This window comes from Aythya ferina, assembly GCF_964211825.1.
Source record: "Aythya ferina genome assembly, chromosome: 6".
Taxonomy (NCBI): domain Eukaryota; kingdom Metazoa; phylum Chordata; class Aves; order Anseriformes; family Anatidae; genus Aythya; species Aythya ferina.
Genome location: NC_140303.1, coordinates 5,866,444 through 5,893,652, shown reverse-complemented (window position 1 = coordinate 5,893,652; position 27,209 = coordinate 5,866,444). Strand labels below are relative to the sequence as shown.

The following is a 27,209-nucleotide window of genomic DNA, read 5'->3' as shown; positions in this document are numbered from 1 at the left end:
TGGGGAACCTGGTTTCAGTGTATGCAGAGGTACCTGGTGTTTGCAGCTCTATGCATCTGGGCTTTTATTAAGCTAATAAATTAAGTTGTTCACATTCAAAATTGACGATTGCTGCTGATAAATGTCAAAATCGAACTGTTTGCTGTCAAGTGGATGACTGACTTTCAGTTGGGAGGAAAAAAAGCACAAGAGGCTGCTGGTCTCCGTGTTCTCAAGGTTAGTAGCATTCCTGCCTTCATCTTTCTGATGTGAAACTATTCCAGTTTATTAATAAATTTTTACTTCTTTGCAGGGGAAATCTGTGCCCTGAAAAGTCACATGGACTTAAAGTCAATGTAATAGCAACTTTCCAAGGTTCCTCTGAGCTTCCCGTGAACCTAAGACAAGGAAGTTATTTCCCTCAGAGGTGTCAGTGTCAAGATAGTGAGCTCTCAACTTGGCAGAGGAGTCTGGGAGCCTGCCTTACATCTGGATCCTATCACCTCAGTGTATGGAGGCTTTGCACAGGAACGTTTCCCCACGTAAACAAGCAGTGGTCATGAGTTCCTCACACTACAAGCGGCTTCACAGGGCCCAGGGGCTAGGTCATCACGCAGTCTTTTTACACCTATCTGTGGAGGGCACCAGAGGTGGGATTTTTGTGAGGGTAGTTTCAGCCCTCGCACAGACCACTGAAGGAGGAAGCTGGAAGCTGCCCACTTCCCCAAACAGCCTTCTGCCGTGCGGCTGAGCAGTCCTGATGCACTTGGGGCCACCACACACCCAGGCCATGTCCCATTATGGTGCCATTCTCCTCTTAAGTCCCCATAAGGGACTTCAGCAGTGTAGCAGTGGGGAGTTCTGTTGCTTATCTGCTGAAGTCCCCCGTGTGCTGCATTAGTTCTTCCTCGGCCCCAATCCCCTTCATGCTCAAAGTGGAAAAGCAGTCCTATTGCCAAGCAGTGCCTGACCCTGCATGTGCAACCTACAGCCCCAGTGAGAGGGGAAGGTGCTGTGAGGAACACAGGGGTGCTGGAGCAGGGCATGTGGTGGCATAATCACAGCTCTCATGAGACACCTGAATAGCTTTGGCCTTACAGGCCTCAGTGTGTAGGCCTGTTTTGCTAATGGCCTGACTGCACCCTTCCTGTAGGGATCTTTAATGTCCCTGCCCCCCAGACAAGGGGTTATTATCTGTTTCATAAAGGCACTTTGCACCGGCAGCTCCCAAAGTGCTTGCTGGAACTGGGAACTGGTCAAAGCAAGGGGTTTCCAGGCGTTTCTGGGACAGCTTTGCTGGGCCGCTGCATGGCCTGTGTGTTCTCAGCAGCCTGGGGATTTCCTTGCTCCTCTTTCACATAGGTAGCTTTGCCCTTCTTTTTCCCTAAACTTTGAACCAAGCAAGTCTTGGTGCAGCCTGGTGGTGTTTTCCAGGGGGACCCGTGGAGGTGTGTGGCTCTGCCTGTGCAGGTCTGGCCAGTGGCTGGCTCTTGGCTGGTTTCGGGAGTTTCTGCCCTTAGCCCAGCACCAGCGTGCTACCGAGGAGACTGCGGGGCTGGGACTCCTCGTGGTGAGGCTCTGTTAACGAGCACAGGAGCAGCAATGGTTTCACTTTAACCCAGATGCTCCCCCTGCTGTGCTCTTCTGCTGGGTGAGCCCTGCCCTTGCTACCAGGGGCACAGGGTGCCAGCAGACCCCCGGCCAGCACCCTGCGTGCCCGCCTTGGTGGTTGTGCTCAGAAGGAAGCATGGGAGCCCTCACGGTGCTGGTTCCACCCCCGTTTCTTTTTTTCTGGTTACTTTTGCAGTGGAGGATGTGATAAACCTAGTAAGGGGCGACTGCCTGACAATCTCTTCAAGAATTCAACCAGAGATGCACTTTCTGGCTTGAGCCTTAATCACCTTACTGACTCCCTTACTCTCATCCAGGGAATCTGAAGTTGTTGCGGCCCTTTGTAGGGATTATGCTTTTTGATCTGAGATGGGCGTTTGTGTATGAATATTTTTATATGTATATACACAGCATCTTGCAATTGGGATGGAGAAAATAATCCTAAAAAACCCTGTTTACTAAACTACAGAGGATGGACTTCAGAGGGATTCGAAACTAAATGTGGAAGTTACTAAGGGGGAGAGTTAAGGACTTCATTTAGCTTTTTCATTTCTCTAAATAACTACTTTTTTTTATTTCCTCAGGAAGAAAGTAATGTAGATATAGGAGCTTCATCTAAAGCCACCTCCCAGCTGATAAACAGGCTCTGGGTTGCACGTTTCCTAGGGAGCAAGATTAGGGACGGAGTAAAACATCAGGATTTATCAGAGAAAGAAAATTCTTGTGTGCTGTAAACGCACGTTCAGAGCTAGCTGCTTCCCATGAGAGCTGAAATGGGACGAGATCTGCTCTGCAGAGGGAGAACCCAAGGCAGTGCAGTCCCTCCACTGCTGACTAGCTACCACATATTAGGTAACTAGCACATAAAAGACAAAATCAGCTTAGTAAATCATTAACCAGGACCCTCTAGGAGTGCAGCTGCATGTTGCGTGACCCCATGGGGGTGGCTGGGAGTTCCCTCTGAATTTAAGCATGGTTTGCAGTAGGTCCTGTGCAGGCAGCGGGTTCCCATCTGTGAAACCGGGGGTGGTCGGGCAGACCTGCTGGAAGCTGAACTCACTGGTGCAGAGGCTGAACACTAGAAAAGCTGAAAGCCACAACCAGCATGCAGGGTTTTATTTCTAAATCAAGACAAGTTTAGAAACACAGGTGAAGCTTGCGTTTTCCATACCCCCCCCCCCCCAGCCCTGCCAGGTGGGAAGTGCAGCTCTTAGCATCTGATCTGCTGCACCTGGTGCTTCTGCTCCACTCGGCTCCTCTGTGCCAGGGCAGGCGTGGGCTGATGCTCTCAGGCACATTCATGCCTGCTTGGAAAACCAGGATAGCCTGGAGATGCTGGGAGAAGCTCTGTGGCAGGAGGGCTGGTGGCTTCTCCAGTCTGTACTGCAGGTAAATGTTTAAAATATTGAGCAAATGCTGCCAGGGGTGGCTTGGGGGTGGGGGAGTTGATTTTGGCACAGGGCAAGCGGGAGGATGCATTAAATGGTCTACTGTAGCCCTCTCCACCGTTATGTTCTATGATTTATGCATTAGTTTCATTTTTGTAATTTCCTCCTTCACAGGTTGATTAATACTAAATTTAATTTTCTGTAATCAACTTGAGCATGTAACTTGGAGAGATGAGGTTTAGGCTGATTGCAGTAAAAATCTACCTAGCTCAAATAAAGCAAAACTATTTTTATCTGTAAATTATGCAATGTTTTCAGGGAGCTCTGCAGCCTACTTATATTTAACCTTTGAATGGAGTACTCTATTATTTCAGATCAACTACTGCAAACTTTGTAAATAGTTTTTTTTTTTTTTTTTAATTATGAGAGAGCCACCTGCATGCCATCCACCAAATTATTAGCAAGGCAGAGAAGGATAACCAAGACTGCTGTCAGACTTCAGCTGAATGTGAAAAACATTTAAATGCCAAGAACAGTGGTTGCCAAGAAATAACTTTAAACACCAGGTGCTGGAGGAACAAATTAATATGACTTATTTTTAGAAATAGCAGGTCGAGGCCTGATGCAGGCATTTCCATGTACAGCAGCAGCGCTTGGCCATGCAGTAGGACTAGCAAAATCAACGCAACCTTCTCTTAAAAATAAAAAAGAAATAGATGCAATTTAATTAAAAGCTTTAATTAGGGAGGGAAAGAGAAGCTGATGCCCTCTCTGTTATTTGCAAGACTCCACTGAGCTGCTCCTGTGCTGTTGCTTATTGGAATTGCCTGTGATGTGGCTTAGGATGACCTTGAAGTAAGGAAGCCCTGTGCAAAAGCCATTTTTGAAATCTTTGCCTCAGCACTTGCAATCGAGTTTCATTTTGGCTGTGCTTTACTGCTGGCAGGGCCCATTGCTAGGGACAGTGAGCCTAAATGTTCTTGCTGAGCTTATTTCCTGCAGTAGTGCAGGGCATCGGAGGTAATTTCTAGAGGAAGCAGGACCCAAAATGTAAGTATGTAAGTATCGCGAAGCCGCTAAGAAGGCTGTGTCAACTTTGGCAAATTGCTGCAATTAGCTCCCCATAGCTTTTTTTAGCAAAGTGGATTTGCAGAAGCCTTCTGGGGCACTTCATCAGTGTTTCAGCTGAAGACACAAGTTACAAAAACCTGTGTCTTTCTAGTGGATGCGTATGGCTGGAAGGGGTGTTGGGAAAAAGAGATGCGTTGTTAAGCTACTCTGTCGCATGTCTGGTGACAATTTAATGACCGGTAGTATCTGTAATGATTGTGGGTTGTTGTGGATGTGCTTCAGCAGTCCGTTTTCACTGGGCAGAGTTTTCATTTTGTGTGTGTGTGTGACAGGGGAAGACATTTTTCTACGGCTTTGGAAGTTTGATGACCGAAGCTGACAAATTGCAGTTGTTACCGCAGGCTGCAGCTTCGGCCCAGGTGTTGCTGTGCCCCCCAGGGAACTGACTTAAGGGATCGGGACAATGTGTACAGGGATTGGGATGAAGTGTTTAGCCTGGGATCAGAAGTACCAGCCTCCCAGAGGATGCTGCCTGTCGTCAGGGTGTTCTGTAAGTGGTGCATGGGAGGAGATGTCCCTACGACTGTATTTTTAGAGACTGCAGGTGTTTCCTGTTCCTCCAAAGACGCTTGGTTCACCCCATCCCAGGGCGTGAGGACGTTGTGATTTTGTTTTCTTCTTGTGCTTCTGTTGGTGTTTCAAGGGAACTTGCAAGAACCCCACTGTGCAGCTGTTTCTTCTCTGCCTGCCCCCTCTTTCATCTGTCCTGAGAAGGTCTGTGCTAGCAGCAGTGACGGGTGCTCACCTGCAGTCCTGCAGGAGCTTCGTCTGTTTCTTGCTTATCTTCTGCCTCGTGGCCTTGCCCTGCCACCAATACCCAATTTCTTTCGTATAATTCACATCTGTCTTGTATGCATTTAGTTATTCGGTGTTTGACAGGTCTGTCTCTTATTATTTCTGCTGGTTCTGGCTCCCTTCTCTCTTACAAAACAAAATGGCGGCGATGCCGGCTCCGCCTCTTCAGCCTCCATCATGAGGGCTGCCCGGGCATGGCGGCTCCCTCAGCAGCCTCGATGCCGGACAAAAAGCCCTGCCCGCCTCCATCCCCTGCTCTGCTGCGGGTTGTGTCTGCCCTGGAGCCGATCTCCTTGGCAAATGGAGCCCCCCGTTTTTTTCCTGAGGTACGTGTGACATTGTGTGCCGTCCAGCAGCGCTGCCCAGCTGCCGAGCCCTCTGAGGCTTGGGGACGCATCTCGTGCATCCTCATAACAAGTTGTTCACGACTCCCCGGGCACCGGGCTTCAAGCTCAGCCTTCGAGAAGACTTTGGTAAAGAAGAAAGGATTGTTTTTTTCCTGACAGCTGCAAATGAAAAATCTTTTCACTTGGGAGTTGCGGGTCATATTTATGGAAATGTGGAGAGCACTTGCAATATTTATAGTGGTTACAGAAGCGATTGAATCTATCTTTTATTGATACGTATTTACATGCCCACAAAAATCCTATTGCGTAGTATTTGAGAGAATTTTATTTAGATTTAGTATTTTGAAGTAATTTTTTAGCGCTTCTTTATTATCCGCGGAGTGCAAGATTCAATATTTCAAGTCCAACTGTCACCAAACAGCCAGAGGTTTTTAAAAGATTTTTATTTTACATAAAGATAAATGTTGAAGACACATTTTTCAGAGGCACCATCTGTTCCATGTTGACCTTAATTTTCTGGATGAGTGCTTTTCCTCAAATGTTTTAAGTCTCGTCTACATTTCATTTGGTTGGGAGTGTTTAGGTTATTTGTTGAACAGGAAATCAGATATTCAGCATGCAAACACACCATTACATTGCAAATTGTTCCCTTTGTATAATTTAGCAAACTGCTTGGTAAATAATTCTGCAGAGTTGCGGGTAGAGCTGCCTGACATGTGGCAGGTCAGCCCCTGGTGGAAGTGGGTTTCTCTGAGTGCCACCGCCATGCCTGGTGCTGGGAGCTGGGCTGCAGGATGCCAAATGACAACTGGTGGTGCCAACAGTGTGTAAATGTCTTTATCCCTCTTTCTTTAGGTGTCTTTAGGGGTGAGGATAGGATAAGGGCTCGTTGGTTGGCTTTGTGGCCCTGGCAGGGCTTGCTGTTCAGGCTGTCTGCACAGCAGTACTTGATTCTAGCAGAGGGAGGTCACTGAAGCAGCTGTGTCTAGCACACATCATTTCTGCAGGGCAGTATTGCCAGCCACCTCCCTTTCTTCCTTCATGTCCTTTTGCTCTCACATCTTCAGCTGCAATAGGCTGACAGATGAATTCTGGCTTCTTTGCCTCCAGCCTTGCTCTGTGGCTTGTCTGACAAGCTCCCTTGTGTTATTGATGCAGATTGCCAAAATGGGGCTCCTGAACCCCAACCTAACCCTGCCTCCAACTGTGGGGAGAGGAAAAATACCAAGTTGTCTACCTCCTTACTAGTTCCTTCCTGCTTTCCTTCCCCATAAGATAAAACATAAAAGCCGTAACACAACTCTAGGTGGATGCTGTCTCTATTGATAGGTGGTTGTTTTGGACTAAGGCTGGCCTGCAGCAGTAATTATTTCAGTGACAAAATGTGTGCTTGGCAGGGGCGGTAATGTCTTTGTGGTTTTGGGTTATGCGTGGCATTGTAATCCCGCCCGCATGTTTCTTCTCCTAATGTAGGAGATCCTCTCACCCTTTCTGTGCTACAACATCTATAGTCATAACATGGACAGGATATTGAGTTGTTTTTTTTCTTTAGAAATGGATTTGGAAATAAAACTAATGGTGTGGTAGAAAAAGTGATAGAAATTATTATTAGTATTATTTTATGCTTCAAGAAAATCCCAGAGGGGAATGCTACGAGGACCATGCTCTTCTGAATCAACCAGCTGGTTTCCCTATAGCTCTGCTGCAGGAGTGCCTAGTAAAGCCCATTTCATCATGATACTGAGATTTTGGGGAAAATGACTAAACAAGTATCTGAGTATCAAGACTGTGGTGTTTCTGAATGCCAAAACTTATGGGGGAGACACACTGGCACGGTGAGGTGGTGGCTGGTGCTTTGGTCGCCAGCCTGGCTCTGTTGGGCAACACCCATTGCGACAGCAAGTTTTGAAGGAAGTGCTGGAGAGGGAGGGAGGTGCTGGGCTATAAAGTAATGAAATGCAGAGCAGCTAAATTTTGTCTCTTGCGGTAATCTCTAGCATCTAGATTTCTGGCTCTATGCAAGGATAGGAGAGGTTGGTGTTTGAGAAAAGCTAACGATGCTCTCCCCCTACCACCGAAACAGATACCTTCCTGCTCTTTGAAGAACTGAGAAGTCTTGCAAATGGGAAATGTGAGTGGGTTTAGTCATTTCGGCCTTGCTTTGAGGTGGTGATTTATAAAACATGTCGAATTGCAGGCCTGTAAATGGGTGAAGAATAACTCAGCAGGAGAGTGTCAAAACTGTCCCTTGTGCCTTTGGGGTTGGCCCTTTCAAAAGGCAGGATGTCTTGCTTAACTGCTGGAAGGTCAGATTTAATTATTATTGCAGCTAATCTCAGTTTGATTTTTTTTTTCCCCCTTTTAATCCTGTCAGCAGTGGCAGAAAGAGCTGTTAAAGGAGGCTCACTGGGCCTCCCTCCTGCTCTGAGGCAGAGGTGAGCAGTCAGGCAGGGGCTAACAAACAGCATTGGGCTGGTGGACCTCAAATCCAGCCTCTGCCTGGGATGGCTTCAAACATTGGCCTTTGTCAAGAAGTTGGACATCTGTCCTTCACCAACCTAAGTAAATGTCTGGAGTTTGAGCAGCAGCTTTAGCTAATGACAGAGATTGCTGCCATACTGCCTTTAGTGTGTGGTATCCGGACACGTTGCAGCCTCATGTTCCTGCTCACGCTACCCTTCCTAGCTGGATTAGCAGGGCTGGGGCATTTTGGGGTTATAATTTTGGGTTCCAAACAAAATGTGAAACCAGGACAGAGCCTGAATCTGAAGTAAGGGGCTGGTGGGAGACTACAACATTGGTGGAGTAAGAGAGCGAACAAAACCTGCCCTTTTCAAGATACATCTACATTAAAAACAATGTTTCTTTCTCTTCAGCAGAGAAATGTTTAGTTTTACAAAAGAACAACCCGTTTGTTTCCATGCATCTGCCTTTCCTCAGTGTCTTAAGAAAATACCTAACTTTGGTAGCATCATCATAGAATAAGTGTTTTAAAACCATTTGGGGTACGTTCATTATGTTTCTGCAGCAAGAAGCCTGTTACACGTTGTGCAGATAATTCTGTGGAGACAAAGCAGCCAACTTCTGTGTGATTTACAGGAGGTATCCTACAAGCGCTGCCTTTGCTTTGGCATGGTCACATCTGCACAGCAGGACTGAGTGTATTTAAGATGACCAGAAGTATTCTGACCTGCTGGATTGCAAGCTAAATAGTTATATGGTTTCTATAGCAATAGAGGTCATTATTTAGAAGAGCACAACTTTCCTAAGTTGGAAAGAGGGGGCTGAAAGCAAAATGCTTATCCGTGTGAATGCCTGAACTGCCATGAGATGACGATAGATACAACATCTGTTGCCAATCTGAGGGGCTAGGGGAGGAAGCTGCTTTCTGCTGGCACGCAGGAGAGGTCCCTGCTTAAAATAATAAAAGCAACTCCATTCCCCCAACCCTTCAAACCTCAGCTCCGTGTTTTTCCACTGCTAGTACTTTTAGGGTTGTATTGAGATGAAATCCCAAACCCTGTGGTTGCTGGTTGCCCAGGTCTCGTGCGTGATGCTACGACAGCTGCCCTCCTTGCTGGGCTTCTTCTGCTGTGTTAAAACCCGAGCTTCAAAGCAGTGGCCTGGGCTTGGGAGGAGGATGTCCATAGCAGAAGCCAGGTGGATTTCAAGAACCATATTCAAATTCAGGAAAAAACTGCAATCGCTGTTTTGTTTGAAGCTGCAGCTCTCACAGAGCATGCTCCACTTGGAGGAAATTGCAACAAATGCGCGTGTTGAAAAGCAGAACATCGTTTTGCCTTATTAGATTAGTAAGTTTAGATTAATAACTAATTAATATAGCTACACCTAAATACTGAGTTAGCTACCGCTGAGAAGGAATTTATTTTTCCTGAAATATTTTATTTTTGTGTCTGCTGGAATGAACGGGTTCTCAGGGTGCTCCCTCCTTTCATCCAGAGTTACTCACCAGGAGTTGGATGTTGCGGTGATGCAGGCTGCTGCTGTGCCATAAGCTCTTTCTTCCCTCGCCTGGGTGGCATTAGCACTTGGGGCCCTTCAGCTGAAATCTGAACGAGAAAAGGATGTGCCTTTGGCTGGTCTCAGTGAGATCAAAGAGCGTGGTGTTACAGTTGGAAGCCGAGTGTAGTCGTAAACATCATTTACTGCTTCATCTGAATGCAGACAAATAGTTTTCCCACTTGCTTATGAAAATAACATCGTTTACTCGCCATCTGTTTATTCTACACTATATATACCTCTTCCTTCCAAGACAAAGTGAAGATCTTCTGATTAGCAGCTACAGTAAAATGCGGCTGATTTATTGGAGAGCGCTGCTTTTTGCCAAGTACGCTGCTGTAACAAAAGTACTGTTTGTTATGACATTGTACTGAGTCACTTGTTGATGCTATTTGAGGGAGAGAATGTAGTTAAGAAACTGGAACAGGATGTTCATTTTATTTCAGTACTTGTAATCCTGAGTCAGCCCTGATAGCTGATGAAATACAGAAACTCGCATTTTCGGCAGGGCTTCTCTTAACATAATTTTGGGATGCCGTAAGTTGATACAGGGTGGAAAAATACACAAAGCTGATTTTATGCAGAGAGCTGTGTTTTAGTTGTCACTCTCTGCTGGAGCGCTCTTAGATTTTGTACATCTGTGGCACTTTGCCGTGCCTTTAAATGTTCTGCCGGTGGGCTGAAACACAAGCTGGTGCCTCCAGCACACAGGGCTATGCAGGTGTTTGGATTTTGAGGACACTGTCTCAAATATGTGGTTTCTGGCTGTTTATGGAGATCGCCAAGGTTGCTGCTTGGCTGCTCCTGCTGGCTGCTCGTGACCTGCTCCTGCAGCAAATGTGGGAAGTCCTGGGTTGTCCGGCTGCGTGCCCGTGGAGCAAAGGGAAAAGGTCCAATTCAAGTGTTAAGTGCAGTTTTGGAGATAATCTTATCCGAGCCCATTAACCTGCAGGAGTATGATTAAGGTGCCTATTGGATTAGTACGAACCATCACATGTGCAGTGCTATTTCCTGTGTGAATTCAATAATGCTGCTGAGATCCTGAAGCCGAGCCTCTTTCCTCATCGGGGCCCTGAGACCTTTCAAAATAATTTGCATGCATTGCTTCAGCTTCACTTCAGGGTGGCAGGCAGCAAATCTTTAAAAGCCCAGCTTACTTGTGGGCAGAAAATAAAGAATATTGACTCTGTTGAAGCTGTGGGAAGAATTTACGTAGGAGGAATGTAATTATTAGACCTGAAGTCTGACCAGGATGCACAATACTGCCGTGAGGTGTGTGTGAACCAAGCAAGAGTACCCCAAAAGCCTCCTTCCCCGCTTAACAGGAGAGTAGAGTGAATAGAGGGGATGGAGGTAAAACTGTACAGTTAAATTATCTGCAGCCGGGTAGTGAAATGCATTCATCCCTTCTGGCACTGCTGCTAATTCATATTTAAAGCAATATGAATTTCATGAGCATTTAAAAAAATCATATTTTAAATTCAATTTGCTGTCAACTCATTTGATGTTTTGTGTAAAGTCATTTCCCATAAACAGGTTACTGAATATCAAACGGCTTGTCTCATCCGTAATTTCTGGAAAGAAATAATATTATAATAAAGATGAGAATCTGGTTCTCATGAGTCAGGGAGCGCGTTAGGGGTTGCTGGTGCTCTTTGGTGCTTCCCTTATCGCAGTCAAGGAATGGCCTGGGCAAGTAACATGAAAGAGGCCTTCATAATAGTGTTTTCTAGTATGTTCTTTAAATAATTAGTGTTATATATATTATTATAATATATAAATATATATATACAAACACATATTTCCAGATATCAAAGAGCTGAATGGAAATGGATTGCAATACCTCATATGGGACAGACCTCTCGAGCTGTACAGCTCAAGCAGCATTTAAAGAACCGGGTAATATGAGTGGATATATTGAAAAAGTCAGGAATGCTTGTTGAGAAGTGTGGAAGAAATAACTGCTGTATTTTCTTGGCATGGGTTTCTTACCTGTGCTTGGAGATAGCTGGCACCTGGAAGGTGCTGCGCTATGTGAAACAGCATCGAAGCTGCTACGGAGCAGAATCCTTTGCAAAAAGAAATAAATTGGTCTCTGGATGCCACCAATCTCTCTTCCAAGTGCTGAGCAACGTGCCCTGGGTGTAAGCACATAACATGCAGGTAAGCGGCTTGGGCTCTTGCGAAGATCTGATGGATTCCTAGAGCGGCAGATCAGGCCAGGGAGGTTGAAATGGCTTTTTATTTATTTATCTGCTTACTTGAACCAGCTCCATTGTAAAAGTGGATGTCACTCTCTGTCTTTGAAAACTGCCAGAGAAAAAAAAAAAAATCAAGCCCCCCAATTTTCCCAAACCAATGTGTTTTTCCAGCAGATGATTGCCCTGGAAGGATTTTTTTTTTTTTTTTGTTACTTCAATTAGGGAAGAAAGCTCGGCCTAATTGCTAAGTGTCAAAATGCCCTCAGAAGTGGAGTTTCTGTGCTTGAGGCAACTCACCTGAAGCTGCCGAAGCATTTCTGAACACCAGCACCCCCTTAATTGAATCCCTTCTTTCAGTGCTGTCTGAGGGGGGTGGCCAGCCCGCGCTCCCACTTCAGGTGGTTTTTGAGCTTGTTGAGGACCTTGGGCTGGCACGGAGGCCTCTGGAAGGCTGTGAGAGAATCGAAGCAGCAGGGATGGGTGAGGTTGGTCTGATTTTTCTGGGAGTTTGCAGTGCGAGGGGACCCTGCTGAAACAGCCCCATTCCAGCCCAGCCCCACCTCTGCCTGTCCCCAGGGCTTGTTGTGGATGTGGGACCCACACGGGGCCTTCCCCTTCCCAAGGAAGTCCCCCCTACTGCAGGATATTGGTGGTGAGGTTAGGGAAGACCCGGGGCTGAATGGAAGATTTCAGACCAGCTTTGCCCAGCGTGTTCATAGCTTTGAAGGAGCAGGAGCCTGATGTGCACGGCATGCTGAAGCCTGCACGTTACAATTTTTACAGCACAGAGCAGGTGGGCAATGCCCGGAGCAGCACAGTGGGATCAGTGGGATCTCTTGCTGAGGAAAAAAAAAAAACTTGGGGCTCTCTGAAACGTGATGGGTTTTGTTATTAAGGGGATGCTGTGCTCAGTTCCTCGCCCTCACACACGGCTTGGGCACGTCGATAGGTGGTGCAAGTTTGCTGCAGTTGGTGGGGCTCTGGAGCTGCTTGCTCCAGGGCTGCAGTGGAGCTGATAGCGGGATCAGGTGCTGCATCAGCCGTAGGGAAAAGCTGACCCATGAATGCCACCCAAGGGCCCTGCAGTGTTTGGAGCCCAGGAGGGAAGCAGAAGCACGGCCTGTGCGCAGGAACAGTTTCTGCAAGGGTTTGCTTCCCTGCTCGCAGCTGTCCGGGCAGCGATGATTTCTCTTTGCAGCAGCTTTCAAGGTTTTTTTTAACTGTGTCTGTTTCATGGAGAAACAAACAAGCAAAAAAATCTTCTGGACTCTTCTAATAAAAATGAAAACATCTGGCTGGGGACTAGAAATAGTGGGTGTGTTTGCAACGCAGTGCCGATTTTGCTTCTGCCTGCTCCGGTGTGTCTTAGGTGCCAAGAGGGGAGGTTCAGTCCCCACATACAGCACTGACCTGCAAAACCCCAAACCCAGGGGCTGTGTGTCTGCCCGTGCTCTCTGCTGCCTGCTCTCCTGATCGTTTATCATCCTTGATAAACGCGGTCGTACTGCTGTTAAAGGCTGTTGCTGGACGGGATTAAGGAAGCAAGACCCGTGAGAAGCAGGACTTGTTGCGCGTTATCTCCCTGGATCTTTTAATCTGTGGTGTGGGGCAGCCCGAGGTTTTCGAGTCTGCCTTGTGAAACGGCAGAGAGAAACATCTTGCTGCTGTCGGGGAGCTTTAATCTTCACATGGAAATAAGCTTTTCTTGCAGAAGTAGGCTGCTTTTCCAGATGCTTTCAGAAACGCTGATGTTGTGCCGTGGTTGATCTGGCTAATTAAAAATGAGACCCTGTCAATCAAAACCATTACTTTAATGGCAATGGCAAAAACGCAAAGAGCAGCTCTAGTAAATCAGTGTGAGAGAGAAATGCGCCTCATTTCCTCCGTCTAATTTACTCAGGAAAAATTTAGGCTTTTATTGTGAGTCTTGATATTCACAGACCTTTCTGTTATTAATTTTTACTGTTTTAATTACCACTGGCTGCCCAGACGATCGATGCAAGTTTACTCAGAATACTTCATTACTTGCCCGAAGTTCAGGGAGGTCACAGCGAGGTCTCTCCTCCAGCTTTTATATACCAAATTTCTCAAACCTTAGCAAGTCTCCAGGTGCCTTAGTGATTAATTAAGCTCAAAATGGCAAATATGACCACCCGGCAGCAAAACCGAACCACATGCAAGCAGTGCATTTGCTCAGGCGGCCCTCACAAGCAGCACCTCCCTCCCCCTAAAAACCTGCAAGGTCTCAAAACAGCAAAAATGCTTTTTTTTTTTTTTTTTTTTTTTTTTTTCAGATATTTCTCTCATCTGTTCCTCATGTACATTCAAGGAACAGATCCTGATGTTCCTCCAGTCAGCCTGGCGTAGAGAGGCTCTTGGACTTTCCCCTTGTCCCAGTATTTGCTGACCCCAGCATCTCTCGCTGTCTTTGCAGGCATCCCCAGAGTCTCCCTTGCAGCGTCCCCCTGAGCTCACCCCACTGCCAGCTCCTCTTGTCTCTACCTCTGCCATTTCCCAGTGGAAGGAATTTCCCAATTCCCCAGAAGTCTGTGGCACAAATTTCTTTCCAACCCCTGCTTCAGCCTCCTCTCACAGCACTGGAAGTTGACAAGGATCTGACACAGGTTCTGAGAGTATTTACGGCAGAGCCTCTTGCCTTCCCGAGGAGGAAGCCTCAAAGAAAGTATCTATCTGCTCGGGTATTCCAGCTCTCCTGCGCCCCTAATTACAATTTCATGACTTAATCATGAGCTGCCTTTTCCTCGGGTCTGCTCGTAACATCTTTCCTCTTTTCTGCTGTTGACGCATGGGCTTTCCCTTTAATGTCTCGGTTGCTCGGCTCCGAGGTGAGTGATGGGACCGAAATACCTGATGACAAGCAGGGGATCTTTCAAATTCTTTTTGAAATACACCTGGAAATTGGAAGCTCAGTTCTCAGATGGAAAGCTCGGCTGCCTGCCACCCGAGGGAGGCAACCAGGCACGAAGCAGGCGAGTGGCACAGATACAACACGCGGCCTCTGTCCTCAAGGGTCTCTGCGCCCCACAGGCCAGCCCTGCTCTTTGCTGGGTGCCTCGTGACAGTATTTTCCTGAAGGCTCAAGCTTCCAGTCTTCTGATCTTGAGAGACTGCTTTCATCAACTAATATCGGCCTGAAAGCATGAGGGCGATCAACAAAGAGGTGCTACTGGCTGGAAAACTCTGAGGCAAAGATATATAAACTGATGTTGTCAAGCTTTTTGGCTCTAGAGGTCATGGTTTCTTTCTGAGGAAACCAGGGTGATAATTTCGGTGTGCTACTCGCAACTATTCACAGCTGGCTTTTATGGTGAAGATGTTTTTTTCCTCTGCTTTTGTTTCTTTAGGATATACGTCCCCGTGAAAAGCCTTGTGTATTTGATTTTGAGAAGGCTTTTTGTCTTGTATGATTTTTACATTTGAGATGTGTTTTTTCTAAGACTGGGAGATTAGGATTTTTAGCCAAACTGCTTTGAGCACGGCTTTCGAGGTATGTTCGGGGGAAGGCAGCCTGCTCCAAATTGTCTTCTTCTGGTCACATCTTCAGCACCTGTGTGTTAAGGTCATTTCCCCTTCGGGTGATTGGAACATGCAAAGAGCAAAAATAAATAAATAAATAAATATATTTTGACTTTATCATAGTGAGAAAAGAGAATGCCTCTAAGAGGGGAGGAAAGCAAACCCCATCTATAACAGCTCCAAGCTAGGATGAAAAATGAATAAAATGAGCCCCCTTTATTTCCCACAGGTCCTGCAGCAAAGATCTGCCTTATCTTTCTTAGAAAAAAAAAAAAAAGTTTGATTTTTTTTTGTGTGTGTGTCTTCTCAACCCGTTTAGCCAGCTCAGGTCTCCACACGTGGTAACGCTATCGGTGGACACGCCTGGGAGGCTGCCAGGGTGCTCGCTGGTGGCTGGGGAGATGCTGCTTTATGGAAAACCCTTCTCTCCTTCGCCACTTGTCATCCTGTCTGGGTTTGTCTGCTTTCATTGGGCTTGTGCAGCTCGGCCAGGCTCGCTTTGCCCTCCTGTGGCTGACAGAGGATGTTCAGGACGGCCGCGATGCACCCTGTGGGTGCACCCAGCCATCAGCTGCCCTCGCACCTCACCCTTTGCTCACAGCATCTCCTTCGTGGCTGTGACCTGCGTTTTGGGTTTGCTTCCGAGGGTCTCCCCTGGTCACTTTGTTTGAAAACAAAGCTCTTGCTTTGTTTTCACTGCTGGTTTGTTTTCAGAATCAGATAAAATGCATCGAGAGGGATGGGACTGGTCACTCCAATCAAGCAGCCGGGACTGCCAGGTGATGGTTTTCTGCTGAGAAATTGGTTTTTGGTTGAGAAACCGGGGGTGTTGAACATGCCAGTGCGAAATGCCTTCCAAATTTGTAGCTGCTGCGTGACAGCGTGACTCATTTGTGGGAAGGGGGAAGAGACTTTTTCCCTCATTGTCAAGTTTTGCGTGTGAACGTAAGAAAATCTCACATTTTAATAATGATGAAGAGAAAATTACTGAGGGAACGGATGCTGCTGGTCTTTGTGTTTAACTAAGTGGACTCAGCAGGTACTTGTTGGCAGCGCTTCCCGTTTCAGGCTTGGTTCAAGGATATCATTGGGATGTTTTGAAGTTTTAGGTGGCGAAAGTAGAAGGCAGCGTGAACAGATGCAAAATAACACTTTGTGAAGAAATAAGTCTTTAAAATACTGTAACTGGATCGGCGGTTCTCTGGTGCCTCATTTAAGATAGCCGAGGTGTAAGCAGTTTGGGTCAGGTAAGGGCTCTCACTCTCCGCAGGCTTGGTGTTCCTCATAAATCTCATTTAACTGTCTGTAGTGCTTGCGAAGACGAAGAAGGACAGGGTCAAGGGAAGGAAATTTTGAGACGCTTGAATTGGAAACCTTGAAAATAAACAAAGCCACCACTTCAGATGCATGCAACAAACAAAAGGAAGCCAACAGATAATGCAGCAGCTCTGAAAGCAGGTGGGAGCTCTTCCTTGCAGCGCTGTGCCAATGCTGGCACCCCGTTTGAGTTGGTTTTGGCTGTGGTGCCAGTTCAAAACTTACCCAAAATCATGTTTGAAACACATTATTTTTGTTTAAATAGGATTTTGGGGTGCAAGATTATTTTTCTTCAACTCCTTGTCCCTCCTACAGGTACAACGTACTTGTCTGGGGAAGCTACAAAAAGAAATCCATCGTTATAATTCTCTGAGAGTGGTGGTAACAAGATCTCTCCGTGTCACGCTGGAGCCATAATCCTTCTTCGCATTTTTTTTTTAGTCAGGGGGTGCTGAGCGTTGTGCACCATATGGCTTTTGCAGCCAAAACTCCGGGCGCAGTAACTGGGACGTTCACAAGGTGAGGAATCAGCTTCTTGGCTGCGACACGTGGCTTAGCTGGGGATGGGTGCTGTGCTGGGGAAGATACGTCCCTGCCCGCAGCCGTGAAATTTCCAAAGCAGGACTGGGGCCCTAATGTGATTATAATGCAAGTCAGGACGTAATTCTTAATGCAGAAGGGGATGTGGGAGTGCAAACCCTGTTTGATATGGTAAAATCTTCGCCGTTCTGTAGTTCTCAGCCTGAAGTTCTGCACCCATTGAAGATTTCCAAAGTTGGAGCTTTAGCATAGCTTTAATGTGAAATATTTATTTTTACATTACAAAGAAAATAACGGCCTAGAAAGGGGAAGTGTTCACGAAACACCGGGATTAGGACTGTGAAAAATTGCACAGAAAATTGCTCTCAGGTCCGCGTTTCAGAGCCCAAGTGGCCTGAGCTCTCAGCTCTCCAGGAGCTGCTGAGCACTCAGTGGGTGTCTGGAAATGAGGCCACCGATTCAGGCTGCTGTGTGGGGACTGAGCGGCCTGATCTGAGGCAGCCACTTCAGAAAGTTTTCCCTGGATTCACATAAACTCTTCAGGTCAGAGTATGTTATTTCACATTTCCCGGGTCCAGCTGGAGACTTAACTCTGTTCTCAAGTTTCCAATGCAGAGCTTGCTCCCAACCCGGGGAGGAGGGCAGGTATTTTGAAGCAGTGCTGCTTTGAGGACTGCTTTGACATCTCCAGACTTATTTGCTCCTCCGTACGAAGAGCTGAGTGGGTGCTTGATGGCAGCTTGGGGGTGGGCACCACGCTGGCTCCCATCCCTGCCACTGAATTTAACGGGAAGCTTGGTGCTGCAGAAGCTCTCCAGAGGGTTGGGTCCCAGCAGTGTTCCTGCACCACTGCCTTGCCCTGCCCTGTTTCATTCAGGCCTTACCCTGGCTAATCATAGAGCATTGCATTTTTCTTCACCAGAGTACAAAACAGGTTATGTTTTAAAGCCTGTTGGTTCTTCTGACTCGTCAAGATCATGTTCATTTGAGCCCTGTCTTCAAACTTCCTCACAGCTTTTGTCACCTGCAGAATTAGTTAGCGTGTCCTTCTCCACCATCCGCGTTATCTGTGGAAGCGTTCAGGTCGTTTTTAGCCCTTTTTTTTTTTTTTATCACCACTGTCCCAAACGGTAAGATGGGGCCTTCACCCCAGGCTGCTTGGAGGTGCTGAGGGCCGTGCCTTGCCGGGCTCGCGTTTGCCACCCCGAGAGCTGGGTGCTGCTTGTCCCAAACCTGCCGCCCTGAGGTGCTGTGGCCGGGCTGTCACTTCGGTTTACAAACGACCTTGTGTATCCACGCGAGGAAGGGGAAATCCTGTGGAGCGAGCCCCACCTAGGGAGGAAAACGCCGAGGGTGGGTTTCAGTGTGTCCTTGGGCTCTGCTACCTCGTGTCCCGCATAGACGAGCGGTGACTCACAGCTCCGTGACAAATTCCAGTCTCCAGAGTCCCTTCCTGCCTGCCTGCCTTCCTTCCCCATCTGCCTGGCCTCGCTCCACGCGGGCCAGCAGGACGGGTGGCTCGGGGCTGTCACCCCTGTGCTGTCAGAGGGCAGGTTTTTGGTTTCACTGGTGCTAGAACAAAGCCACCTGAGATAACGCTGCCCTGTGCCTGGCCTTCTGAGGAGACGTAAGAAATACCAGCGGCTGTTGGAGGATTCTCTGCTCTTAGCTGGTGTCCCAGGGGGCTGGCAGCCAGGGGATGCTCTCCTGACACTGATAGGAGAAGCCTCTGCCAGAATTTGGCTGGCAGCCGCATGGACCCAGCCCCGGCTGGGAGGGATTGCTGGGCAGGTGCTGCTTGGAGCTCCCACCTGGAAGTTTGAGAAAATTACACCATGCTACCTGGGGCCTGAGAAGCTAATTTTCCTCACTTGCCAGCATGAATCAATTGGTTTAACAAGCAATACTTTATTAAATGGAAAGAAGGTCTTGAGGGAAGAGGAGCTAAGTAACATAAAACATACTTAATTTTAAAGTGCTCTAATTGCTCCACGGTCCTTCTGGAGGCAGCTAGCTGCTTCCCCTTCCTGCAACACCACCTCACGGGTGGGGGGCATCAATTTTGGGGTGTTTGTCCCTGGTCCTGCTGGAAATGAGGGCTGATGGTCTCGCTGGAGGAGGTGCTGCTGTGGGATTCAGGACTAATGCAGTCTTCTTCAGGGACCACCAGCATGTTGGCAGAGCCAGAAAAATGCTGAGCACCCATAAATGTCGATTTTACCTCCATCTGGTGGGAGATCCCGCCGCCTGAGCAGCCCCTGGTGCTGTCAGATGGGGAAGCCCATGGTCTCGTGACATTTCTGGCTCTCTGTTAGGGACTGCTTCCATTCTGCACAGCTTCATTTACACGGTGTGCTTGGCTGGTGTCCCTGGTGGGAGCTGCCTCCTAACCGCAAAGCACTGCAAAATCCCTCAGGTCTTGTCTGTGCAGCGTTGAGGGCATTCCTCGCGTTGGTGCTGCATGACGCACGCTCATTCCAGGGCAGGCAACCTCTCCCATGGCTAGTCCCAGGCAATGCTGGTGCTGGAGGGAGAGATTTACACCTCAGGCATGTCTCTGAGTGACAGACCGCTCCCACAGTAATAGTTTTAGGTTTTAATGCTGCTCTGTTTGCTGCAAAGCAGATGAGCATCGTCACAAGCACTGAGACACGAAAATTCCCCTCTGAGCTGGGGGAGGAAGGCTCGCCCTCCCTCCCAGCTCACACCTTGTGATGTCCCTGCTGTTACTAAAACGGGTTTAAGGACATTTAAAGCTTGGAACTGCGCTTGGCCTGGCCCCCTTGGTCCGTCTCCTCAGCTGCTGCCTTGCTTATCTGTGCTGTGATGTTGCTGGCATTTCTTATCTGCTGCTTGGGCTCTGCTGGACAACACATCCAGCTAGGAAAGTAATAATGCTACATAACAGAATAACGCTGCCTGGTAGGATAATACTTCTGCTCTGGTATAAGGGACTTGATACTCTGTGGTAACTTGGAGCTTTGCAATGATCTGGTTTTACTGGACCTGTTCCAGGTAATTGACATTTTTACCTTCACATCTGTGTCTTGAGGGCTGAGCCTGCGTTCATCTCCACGTGGGAAGGAAACCACCCAGAGGAGCCCTGGATCTCCTACAGGGCTTTGTAGGGCTGCAGAAAATGCGTTTGACCTAGTTAGTTTTCCCAAAGCAGGGTGCGAAGCTTTCCTGTGGGAGCAGAGCTCCGTTACCCTTAGGCTAAATAAATCGCACTTCCTGGGCGATTGCCCCAGGCAGGAGCCAAAGCTGGGTGGTGTTCCCCAGCCCTAGGAAAAGATGCTGCTACTCCTTTTTTTCTTGCTAGCTTAGGCTCTAAACCAGCTTTTTCTGATATAGCTGTTCTCCGAGGGGCGACCCACATCAGCAACGACCCTTCTCTGCCACGCGCCCGTAGCAGTGCTGGTGTGCAGCCCTGCTGCTGAGCCACGCTACAGCTGTGGCACACGGTGTTCAAGCAAGCTGCCCGCATCCCAACCCAATTTCAGCACTTTCTTTTCTGGAGATGACGTCCTCCAGGGAGCAGTCTTCTCCACCTCTCATGAGGTTTGGGAACGTACGAAATATTTGGAGGATAACAGGGTCCGCGTCTCTGTTTGGATGCCTGCTTATCGCTGCCAGACAGGTGCCTGGGAGCAGTCCTCGGGGAGAAAACCTGCTCCTTTCCCCTGTCTGCACATCACGGTGGCAGTATCTGAGAGGCACGGTTCGGGCTGAGAGTTGCATTGTGCCGGGAACCGATTACGAGCGAGCCTGAGATGAAAGAGGAGAGTTCCTCAGGGACAGGCTCCAGTTTGGTGTTTTTCTCAAGTTTTATGGAAAAATATGTTCGCTTCTGAATGAGCAGCAGAACTGGTGGTATTTATGGCTGGCACGAGTGATATAACTTATTTCGTCGTCTTACTTCAGACTCTGAGCAGCAGAAGGCTGATCCTGGGAAGGGGATCTGGTAAGCCAAGCTCTGAGAACATTGCACACCTGAGTGGCAAATTTTGCCATTTTTGCCCTGTACCTCTGGTTTTGGAAGGTAGTGAGGTTAAAAGCAGGTGTGAAGAACGCAAGGAGTCAGATTCTCACCATGTATCAAGATCCAGCAGCTGGTCAGGATTTGCACGGTGCAGGGTAAGGCAGTTGGTAGGTGCCTGCGAAAACTCGTTGTTTTCTGTCGAGCACAATCTTTTTTTCCCTAGTCCCCCCTTTCTGTTTTATTTTATTCTTTATTATTAATAATGAGAAGAAGCTCCCTACGAGTTACTGCAGATCTGCTTCAAAATCTCTTCCTAAATCGCCGAGATGTTTTACTAGGCTAGTTCGTGCTGGGAGGCAGCATAATCCACAGGAAGCACCATTAATTTCAAGGAACAATTCAGCTTTGGTAAAGCTGATTAGTGGAGAGTACTAGGTAAGAGTTTCTGCAGAATTGAAGGTGTCAAACTATCACCAAATTTTACACTGATTTTACCAATTGTCACATTTCTGACGAGCATTTTAATTGGTGACTGGAGGAGAAAATGAGCATTCGTGTTGTTCCTCCTTTTGCTGCCTCCTTGTTTTAGGGCGAGGAAGAATTCATTATCCCGCGGATGGAAAACAATTAAAATGTTGCTTCTTTCATCGCTGCGTGATAATGGAGCAACGAAATGGTGCCTCAGACCTGAAGTCCTGCAGATTTTTTGGGGGGGAGGAAGGAGTGCAGCGTGCTGCTGAGCTGGCATAGGAGATGTCTCATTTGCCATGAGCCGGGGGGTGATGGAAATCTCCCTGTAAGCTACTCCGTTAGATGTGTTTATGCATTGCTGGAAAAAAAAATAATAAAAAAAAGCAGGCTGTAGGAGAAAACACCACAGCAAGCAAAGCCTGAATAGTAATGCTCAACTTGCAGGCAGCGCTCTGCTCACCTGGCTGGCTGCCAGCCTGCGTGATACAGGCAGCCGTGTTTGTTTAACGTGGCCCTTATCAAATCCCAGAGCTAATGTTTGAGGTAGCCCTCCATGAAGGCAAACGGGAAGTGTTTGAGCGAGAATTAAGATCTTGTCTGGCCTGCTCCTGCGAACGGGAGCTGGCTGCTTCACCTGGAAGCCAAGGAAACGTCCTGCAGGGGTGTGTGTTCGGTCTGTGCGCAGAGAAAGGGCTCCCACGGGCTGCTTTGTGTGCCACTGGTGTGGATGGAAAGAAGCGGATGGTGGAAGAGGCGATTCTGAGATGTCACAGCTGGGGGATGTCAGGAGCACCCCCTCCAAAAAAAGAAAAACACCAAAAAACCCCACCACACTTGCAGTTAGGTGGCTGCAAAGGTTAACGTGGGTTAGTGGAGGCCTGGTGAAAATCAACCTGATAACGCCAGTCGTGGTGGTAATGGTCGTGGGTAGAATCGGGGCAGAAAAGCACGAAGCTTGGAAGGCAACAGGCACAGCAGCAAGGCAGGACAGGGAAGGAACAACTACGAACATTTCCTGTGCTAAATCCAGCGAAGAATGAAGCTATGATATATATTAAATGTAGGTGGCTTTTCCTCACCAGGCTGTATTCACGTAGCACACAAAGCTGAACACGAAAACCTGGAAGCATCACGATGGTATCTAAAGAGAATGATCATGCAAAAGAAATTTGTGGCTGTCGGGAGGAGAAAGAAGCACTTCTTGCTAAGGGTGAGACCTAACTATTGGCGTAGGAAGAACAACAGCTCGTAGTGCTGCTGCTGGTGAAGGTTTGACGTCCCCAGGCTTGCCGTGTGCTTTGTGGAGTGAAGTGCTGGAAGGAAGCACGGCGGCTGCAGCTTGCTGGGGTGCGTTAGGTGGAGGAGAGGAAACTCTGTTTCCTGTCAAATAATTTTTTCAGCTAACGCTTTTTTTTTTTTTGCAGTGCTCGGCCAGCTCTGTAGCCGAGTGAAAATTCTACTCAGGGAAAAATGCAGAGCTCCCTGAATAACGTGTCATGCACCTTGCTGCTGAGTGCCCAGGTGTATGTCATGCCACCTTGCCTGGAGGATTTAGACAGAAGAAAAGCAGAGTGTAGCCGATGCTTTCTGTGCGCTCACGTTGATGCACGGTACGAAGAAAACGAGAGCAGGCACTGAGCACCACGCAGTAGTGTGGTGATTAAGATTTATAGAGCCAAGTACTCTTTCAGATTGCTCCTGTAAGGGTCCATCAGAGAGGAATTTCGCCACACTTGTTGTTATAACAAGCATATGGACGCGGTTAGTGCAGCACCCAGCTCCAGCTGCCACGAGGCGTGCTGTCCTGGGGCAGGGTCTGACTCTCACCACGTCCTCCAGCTGGCCTGAAGCACGGGCAGGGTGAGCTGGTGTCTGTCTCAGTGCCACCGCTGCCTCTGCTTAGGAGGTATTGCACAAAGCAGTGTGTGAAAGGCTTGCAAAGGGCTTCTGCAAAGTCCTTACCAAGTGAAACGCTGTCTGTGATACAAAGCTGTTGCTGTTAGAGCTGCTATTTGAGTAACTTTACACAGTCAAGAACCACCAACTCAAGATCTCCTCTCTCTGATTTTCTCTAAAAGCATTTGGACCTTGTTCCTCTCCCACTGCCAGCACCGATTTTGACTCCTGTCACATCTCACGAATGGTGACTGCCCGAATGTGGTCAGCTTTTCAGGATGGATGCCAAATACCACGATAGCGATAGCACAGGCACTGCAAGAAACATCAGGAGGAAAACTTTTGAGGGGCTTTGTGTTTATTAGTTGATAATTTAAGGTGTCCCAAAATTAACAGGAGTTGGGTGTCGAATATTTTCTTAGGTTTTAATTTGTTAATCCTTGGTGGTCAGAGCCTGGCCCACACCATGAGAAGGGACCAAAAAAGGCACGACTGGAGAAAGAAAAGGAGCCGAGGCGAGCCGGGCAGAGCGCGTTGGTTGTTTCTCAGCAGGAATGGAGCAAATCCCGAGGGAGGCCAGACATGAGGGAGAAGTGGCCCGGCATGGTTGCTCGTCTCTTAATATAGCAGGCTTCTTGGCAAAGCCAGGGGGTGAGGCCTGGGGAGGGAGCAGAGCCGGGCTTGCTTTCCCAACCTGCTTGCCAGTGCAAAGAAATCCCACTGCAGCGGGAAATGTGCACTCTGCCTGGCCAAGAGGACACCACGTCCTCCTGTGACCAGTGTCTGTGACCAGTGTCTGGCCCTGCCACCCCTCCCTGCAAGTCTCTGTGGAAGCACACAGGCATGGCAAATACGTGGTGGTGCTGCATGAGCGGGGTTTGGCCCAGAATTATTTCCTGCTGCAGTGCTGGCTGCTTGGGAAGGAAGGTGAGAGCAAATGCTGCTCTCTTTCCTCACTGTCGGTGTCGCACTGCAGCTCTCCCCCAGTCTTTTTACATTTCTTACTCCCTTTTCCATCCTTTTGAACCCTAGGCCTTGCTAACTCTCATTTTCCTTCCCTCCCTCTGCTCCCAGCCAAGTGTCAGGTATCCTATAATTAAGAAGTAATAGGAACTGATTTAAAAAATGATGGATGTATAGCGTGCTGTTGATCTTTTTTAGTGAAAGCACTTGCAATGATTCCAAAAATCCATAAAATGTTTTCCAGGTTCTCACATTATTTGGAGGTGGATGCTAGGAGTATCGCGTGTATGTCACACACAGTGTTTCGGAGCTACTGCACGACGTGCCCTTGTTTGGGTTGAGCCCTTCGTGCTGCCAAACCTGAAGCAGAAGGGCATGCATGGTGGGCCTGGATGTTGCAGAGGACATCATCGTTCTCCCAGAGAGCTCACACCTGGCCAAGCAAGCAGAAAATCCTTTTTTTTTTTTTTTAATGCAGTTCTTACATGGCCTGCTGCCTCTTGGCGTTCATAGCCATAACCTGCTCGATGACTTTAATTCTGCTCCAGTCAGCGGCAGAAAAATGGTAAACACGGTGGGAAAATGAGAGTTATTTGTAAGAGGCAACAAATGGCACGCGGCTTTCCCGTGATGGTGTGGAAACAGCAATTGACTCTGCAAATGGAGACAACTTGTGTGCTTTTGTAATGTGTTTACTGCTAGCCAGGCGCTCTCGCCATCCCCTTTCCCCCGTCTCTCTCGGTGCTGTGTGGAGCTGTGCCGATCCGAGGGCCGGGCGGCTGGGTAATGCAGCTCGTGTTGTCGCCCTCGTGGGGCTCGTTTGCCTACAGGCATGTCAGAAGGAACAAGCAAGCTAAGGGTGTATATAACCATAGCTGGCAGCGCACCGAAGAGATGCTGAAGCTGACTTTAAATGAGCAGCGGAGGACAGCGGGGGCTAAGGAGCTGGGAAGTAAGACAAATCTGCTTGCACGGAGCATTGCGTTCAGGCAGTTGGGCTGTGCCTTGTGCTTGATCTCAATGAGGTATGTGCACATGGTCTGTGGTGTTGGCATCCCCAGAGTGCTGTCTGTTCCTAAAACAAAGTTTCTTGCACGTTTTCAGCATCCAGCGCCGTTGGGGTCACCCGCACCTCTACAAAACGTCCGAGTTGCCCAGAAGGGCTGCAGAGTTGGTCCTGGGGGTTCAAAACCCACCTGGCCACAGCCCTGAGAGACCTGCTCCGAGCTGTGATGTTGGACCCCAGTGTCACCATTCGGTCACCCTGGTTCTCCTGCATCTTGCCGTGCTCCGGGTCCGGCCTGCGCAGGGACTGCTCCTGGCTGAGGTGAGGCTTGCGATTTACAGAGTGTAAATAGCGCGGGCAGCACGTGGGTCTGAACACCTCTCATGCTGATGTTGTCTTTCACACACGAGTGCTGCAGGTCTGGGTTCAGGTGAGCTGCTCGGCGTGGCAGAGCAGTGAGACAAGCCTCTCATCTCCCCGTTTCAGATTGTGACTCTTCACTGCACGTGGGTGTCCTTGGTTTTGCTCATCTTCTTTCCTAATTCTGCTCCTGCAGCCAACGCCTTGGGTTTTGTGGGAGCGTTGTGCCAGCATGCAGCAGGCTGCACGGCAGGGGAGACGTGGGAGACAGCTGTGGCAATCTCTGGCGATGATCTGCTGCGATCATCTCTTGAGCTGTCCCAGGGAGCTGTGTGGTGAAGTTGCTCCGCAGCCAGCTCTTCACTTGGGGAAGGAACGGATGGGATTGTTTCTGAATTATCTGCAGCCCTCTTTGGGCTGTGTACTGCAGCAGTGCTCGGTGAGAGGAGAAACACAGGAGAGCTGTGGTGGGGAGGCCACGAACTCCCTTTCAGGAGGTCAGTATCATTTAAGCTTAGTGAAAGCAAGGAAGCTTCTTCCCCCTCTTACAAGGGAAACACTGCCTTGGAGGCTTTAGGAGCCACCCGGCTGTAATGAGCAACGAATGTACTGGGCTTTGTGCGGTGTTTAGATCAGCCTGGAAAAGGGAAAATAATGGGAGTCTCCCCTTTCTGCCTGTGTGTTCAAACGAAGGAAAATCAAAGCTGTTCCACTAGAGCTATATATCAGCCAATATATTTTAGGAACTGTGGAATGATCATAATTACAAAAAAAGTCCTCCAGAGAGGAATTATGACTCATAGTTTATGTTCTCTTTAGTGTTGCTATGGAAAAAGAGGTTAGTGCCAGTGGTCACGCAACGATATTAATCTGTGATCTGAGAGAAAAATAAATAACCATCTCTAGCTTAACCCAAAGCAGATTTATTCTGTTCCAGCAGCGTGGAAGGGGATAACCGCGTCAGGGAAGCTGGAGATGACACTGGTTATCAGCACGAGGTTAGGGAGAGCCCCTCGCTTCAATTAGTGCACGCTTCAGGCTCAGGCATGTGGCTTGGAAAGAAAAGAGGAAGGGAAGGCAGGCGTATTGATCAGAAGGAGGGCAGGAGGGATCAGCCACCACCGAAAGCTGCAAAGGTGCTGATTAAAACGTCGCCGTGCACCTAGCTTGGCCTTGGTGCTGGCTGTAAGGCGGTTTGTGAAAGCAAACGCTTGCAACAGGCAGTTTCAAGCGGTGGAAAGTGGCTGTTGGCCTATTTTTTTCCATTTATTTGGGAAAGCGAGGGCGGTGAACCAGGCGGTGGAGGATGCTTGCGTGCTGAGTCAGCACCTCCCGGCTGCGCTGGCAGCTGCACCCGCACCCTGCCTCTTGTTTTGTTGCCTAGGCAAAGCCCTCACCGGGGCCAAACGTTGGCTTTGCTCTGCTGCCGGTGCCCTTTGCGTGTGAGAAAGCTGCCTGACATCTTCCTCGCGGCACCCAGGGCCGGCGTGCCTGTCTCAGGGGCTCGCCGTGTGAGTTTTGTGCCTGCACGCTCGGTTTTGTTGTTGCAGACCCGAGCTATGCAGGCTCCTTGGCGTGCAGTCGCCGGCAGCAAGGGCTCAGCCCCTCGCTTGGTGTTCTGCTCCTGAGGCATCAGTCAGCACCTCTGGCACTGCAGCCCATAAC

General features: G+C 48.5%; 1 protein-coding gene across 3 annotated transcripts in view; it reads left to right on the top strand.

Annotated features, from left to right (window-relative positions):
* The first annotated feature begins 1,531 nt into the window (after positions 1-1,531).
* LOC311438475 (uncharacterized protein) overlaps positions 1,532-27,209 on the top strand; it is a 50,750-nt gene continuing 25,072 nt past the window's right edge. The window contains exons 1-3 of one of the 3 annotated variants that reach the window (XM_084522873.1): positions 1,532-2,979; positions 24,423-25,203; positions 25,283-25,505. In XM_084522873.1, the coding sequence (XP_084378999.1) occupies positions 24,965-25,203; positions 25,283-25,505 (462 nt within the window). In that variant the 5' untranslated portion in view covers positions 1,532-2,979; positions 24,423-24,964. Of the gene's footprint in view, positions 2,980-24,422; positions 25,204-25,282; positions 25,506-27,209 lie in introns of those variants that run through there. The other 2 variants (XM_084522874.1, XM_084522875.1) reach the window with 2 other exon arrangements.